The 4,837-nt window shown below is 33.8% G+C and overlaps 1 protein-coding gene across 1 annotated transcript; it reads left to right on the top strand.

Annotated features, from left to right (window-relative positions):
* Window positions 1-818: 818 nt before the first annotated feature.
* LOC131053633 (large ribosomal subunit protein uL24z) lies at window positions 819-4,469 on the top strand. The gene is made up of 4 exons (XM_057988243.2): window positions 819-1,029; window positions 3,446-3,558; window positions 3,759-3,900; window positions 4,011-4,469. The coding sequence occupies exons 1-4, from the start codon at window positions 1,014-1,016 to the stop codon at window positions 4,181-4,183; spliced, it is 444 nt and encodes a 147-aa protein (XP_057844226.1). The 5' UTR covers window positions 819-1,013; the 3' UTR covers window positions 4,184-4,469.
* The last annotated feature ends 368 nt before the right edge of the window (window positions 4,470-4,837 follow it).

The following is a 4,837-nucleotide window of genomic DNA, read 5'->3' as shown; positions in this document are numbered from 1 at the left end:
AATGTCTCCATTTGTATACATGACATAGGTTTGTATGACACTTCATTTTCTTGAAAGCAGATAGTTTATTTCTTCTATGAACAATCTATTTAAATTTGAGACATTTGATTTCTCAAAGTATTTATTTATTGACGTCTAATATCTTTATGTCATCAAATATGATTAATTATAGTATACACGATTTCTTATTATTATTCTACCTCTTATTATGCTTGTAACAACATATGACCTACTTGGGAATACTTTTTCTTATTCTTCTTAATTAATATCTACATTAAATGTATTATAATACTCAAAAACATCAATTTATTTTACCCATACCATAGTTAACATATGAGAAAAAACTCTGAATAAGATAAGCTAGATGGAACTAAATGCCTCACTAATTTTCTTATTCATTTTTAGCCAACCCAATTTCGACTCCCATGCTAGGTTGATACACTAATACAAATGAAAACAAGCATCGATACTTTATTTCTTTCATCCCCACCAACTTAAAAAAAATTGTGCCTCTTAAAACTTCCTATTTAAATAAAGCTCTTATGAATTTCTTTGCATTATTAAAAAAAAAACAAAAAAACTTCCTATTTAAATAAAGCTCTTATGAATTTCTTTGCATTATTAAAAAAAAAAAAAAAAACTTCCTATTTAAATAAAGCTCTTATGAATTTCTTTGCATTATTAAAAAAAACAAAAAAAACTTCCTATTTAAATACAAAAATTTCCTGTTTAAATGGGTAAATGTTATAATTGCATGCATAACATTTTTATTTGAAGGGATTTCATCGATGCCAACCGTAGTTAGGTAATGTAGCACGGGAGAATTTAAACGGCTTGATAAATTTTGGATATATTAGGACCTTTAACTGCTCGAGTTAGAGGAATTAGGGTTAGGGTTTATAGAGACCCTTACATTGATGGGTGAGTTTTCTGTGTCTTCGAAGGGTTGAACAGAAGGGGGAAATCAGTCACAGTTGCAGGAGGCGGCCTAGCAGCAGATTAAGCACCCAACAATGAAGTATAATCCAAGTAAGACACAAAAACCCTACGCATCTGTAAAAGCCTACAATCCCCGTCTATTTTTTATTTCTATATCTTCGTGCAATTTCTTTGGAGTATTCGAGGTTAGATTTCTTTGTTGTCTCTTGTCAAACTGTTATTGTGCCCAGTCTCTGCTTCCAGATTTCGCATACATTTTTTTTACGCCAGTTATAACTGTAGTATATATTATCCATTGCATTGTTTATCCTCAAAAAGAGAAATATCTTTGTACTCAAGAGTTTTGTTGCCATGTGGTCCTGCCTTTGAATGGCTAAAGGATATACTTTTCCAATGTTTATGTTTGTAAATTTCATATTGTTGAAGCTTCGGGTCTCAGTTGTGTAGCTTGAGGCCTTAAAATAAATAGTATAGTGTCAGCTAGCTTTCTAATCACACTATCTAAGAATGATCTGAAACTCATACCATAAATCTGGGGTTTCTAGATTACTATATGAGGTAACCATTTTCTTTCTGCTTTCTGCGAATGAGCTGAAACTCACAGCATAATACCGATGGTTATAGATTGCTATATTTGATATTACCGTTTTCATTCTGTTATGTATTTTCTCCTTATCCTCGTGGAGGTCCTCATCTTTTCTCCAATCTGGGCCGACCGGTAATCAACTGGAAGCTTCACGTTAAATGTGTAAATAGTTTGCCATACTCTTAGCTGCTAAGATTGGAAGCTAGGTTGGCGTTTTGTAGTGCACCATTAAATGAAAGGTATACAAAATTTCTTCAAGAAGAGTTATGTCAGATGACGTGCCCATGGCCTGAGTTGATCTGAGAGATTATAACCGTTGCTTGTTCATTTTGTCTTTTTAAATTATTTCTCATCAATGATATCAATTGATTGCAGTGTTGGTTATTTAATAGCTTGGTTCTGCCTACTTTGTTAATGTAGCTCCATTTCAAATTATCAAAATTTATGAGTGTAGATAGGCCATTACCAGTCCAAGACATCTGGCATATGGAATCTGCAAAAAATCATGACAGTACATTAGAAAATTAAAAATTCAATGCATCATTTAACATCAATTTATTTGGAAATATGATAAGATGTTAGAATTTCCACAGATATTAAGATATGAAACACGGGAAAACACGTGCTAATAAATGAAGCAACGGATGCTCCATAGCCACAAATCACTTAAACGATGAGCATAAGAATGGGAACAACACATTCTAAATTCAACAGGTAAAGAATTGGACATAATGTGGCAGGTTAATTGAGTACTTTACTTGTATCAATATGATAGGATAAACACGTCATTATGTGATTATGATGTTTCATTTTATGAATTTTGCGTATATGAGAGGCACTTATTTCTCACATAGACCAATAATTGTCTATTTTTGCATTCTCTTAATAGATTAATCAAAATTAATTTAATATTTGATGGCATTTTACTTTTTAGTTTTTTCTAATGCTGCCCTTTAATTAATATATATTCATGTCTAAAGATCGACATTCTTTGTCGTGTCTCCTATTCCTTTTTATTTTATCCAATCCCCAAAAGCTTCATCCTATGCTCCAACCATGGCCAAAAAGGGTATATATGTACTTAAGAATGGGCATTCTCTCTGATGTAAATATTTACATGGCTCTATGGCATAATGGGTACATAGGAGTTTCATAAAAGTAGAACGACATAGATCTTCTGTTTTATTCCTTTATATAACTTAGTAAAAATTCATTGGCAAGCTCTTGTATTTGAAACACATTCCACACCTTAAAGGTAGACGAAATTTCACCCAGATTGGACATAAAAGTAAAATTCAAGAGGCCACCAGCTCCCTTAAATTTTGGAGCTTAAACTTTAAGCTGAACTGCACTAAAAAATTTCCTGAGACTGCCAAGTTTAAAATATTCCTAAAAACTCTCAGCAGGTCCAGTTCTATTTTTTGGGAAGCTCCCTTCCATGGGACCCCAGCTTTACTCTCCTAAGCTCCATAATTAGGTGTGCATATGATATCCAATACACAGTAAATTGAATATTTTTAAAAAACTAATAGTCTAATTTGCATATAAACAATTAAAGTATGTACTGAATTACAATATGATTGCTTTCTTAGAGTTTTTCATCTTTTATGTGTAAGTAAGTGGATAATGTATTGTCCTAAAAGATCAAGGCTTCTCTTGGAGATTGCCACACGTTCTTGTTAATGTAATAAAAAATCTCCATGATGGCGTAGGTAGGAGCTTTGAGATTTCACAAATATAAAAGAATGTACTAGTAGGCTATTAGTTTGGGTTTTTAAATCCTAGGAGAATACACTGATAAGCTATAGATTCTGCAGTCCTTGCATGGTTTATTGCCTATTACTGATTTTGTATTTGTTTGCATGCACTTTTTGTGACCGTTCTCTGGGATTTGAATATGAAGTACTTGTTTGTCTGCAGGAGTCAGTAGTTCCAGGCGGAAGAGTCGCAAGGCTCATTTTACAGCCCCATCCAGTGTGAGGCGTGTTTTGATGAGTGCACCACTTTCCACTGACCTAAGAAACAAATATAATGTAAGATTTGCACGTATTGATTCAAGTGGGCCTCTTATGTTTGCATGTTTATGACAGAAATTAATTCTCTTATTGTTGACATGAATGACTTGACATTCAGTAACATTGATGCTTGGCTGATGAAACTTTATTGCATTCTAGTGTAATGAGGTCCACTTATTTGATTTTTTCTTTTTAACAATGTTACCTATGTTTTTCAGGTTCGTTCTGTTCCAATCAGAAAAGATGATGAAGTTCAGGTTGTAAGAGGGACGTTCAAGGGAAGAGAGGGGAAGGTGGTGCAAGTTTATCGAAGGAAGTGGGTCATCCATATTGAACGCATCACCCGAGAGAAAGTCAATGGTGAGGAAGCACTAGAATTTTAAATATGTACTTCTTGCATGTGTTGGGGATAAGTTGACATGATACTACATAGTATTTTTGGTTTTCTAATTCTCCTGGTTTGTGCCCAGGTTCAACCGTGAATGTTGGTGTCCACCCATCCAAGGTTACGGTGACAAAGTTGAAGCTAGATAAGGATAGAAAGGCTCTTCTAGAGAGGAAAGCCAAGGGCAGAGCTGCTGAGAAAGGAAAGGGTAAATTCACGGCAGAGGATGTTGCTCAACCTCTACAGGATGTTGACTAGATTTTTTGTTAGTTTTAGTAGTTGGAAGGTGTGAATTTTGTACTGAACAGGGTTGAAGTTTTCCCGTAATGTTGCTGTGGTTATAAATATTATTTAATCTGATCAGGTCAGAACATCTTTTTAGCGTTTAATTGTGTTCCTATTGTCTTTTAACTTGAGAGGCTGTATGTTGCAATTGACAAGATGGGAATATTGAGCTACCCATTTCCATATTTCTAATGGAGTCCTTATATTTGAAAAGAATGTGGCACTGCTTCAAAATAATCGAAGGTTTTTGATTTAGGTAGTTGCAAATCTCAAAGTTGTTAAACTCATCCCTTTTTCTTTTCCTTTTAGTTAGTCTGATCCAAGCTTCTTGTTTTTCATAAGGAATTGGTGGATGTGAAGCTTATGATTAAGAATTTTGAAAGATTTAATGAGAAGAGGAATATACCCTGTATGTTGTTCTAGAGTAATTTTATGGATTAGTTCCCCATTTCACATCGATTTGAATGCTTTAGGTAAGCATTTGCTTCAGGATTTCATTGCACTTTTGCTTGGCGTGTAATATGTAGCTCAGTGTTTACTTAATTTCTTTTTGTTTTTCTCTGTTCACTATTTCTACTTACTTTTCAATTTGATTGGTAACATTTGCTGAAGGTCTGTCATGGTTTA

Source organism: Cryptomeria japonica, chromosome 2 (genome assembly GCF_030272615.1).
Source record: "Cryptomeria japonica chromosome 2, Sugi_1.0, whole genome shotgun sequence".
Classification (NCBI taxonomy): Eukaryota; Viridiplantae; Streptophyta; class Pinopsida; order Cupressales; family Cupressaceae; genus Cryptomeria; species Cryptomeria japonica.
This window is presented reverse-complemented; position numbering and strand designations above follow the sequence as displayed.

Bases quoted from the DNA above. Each gene is read 5' to 3' on its own strand.
- LOC131053633 (XM_057988243.2), top strand. The intron at 3,559-3,758 runs GTAAGATTTGCA...TATGTTTTTCAG, and splicing joins ACCTAAGAAACAAATATAAT to GTTCGTTCTGTTCCAATCAG. The intron at 3,901-4,010 runs GTGAGGAAGCAC...GTTTGTGCCCAG, and splicing joins CACCCGAGAGAAAGTCAATG to GTTCAACCGTGAATGTTGGT.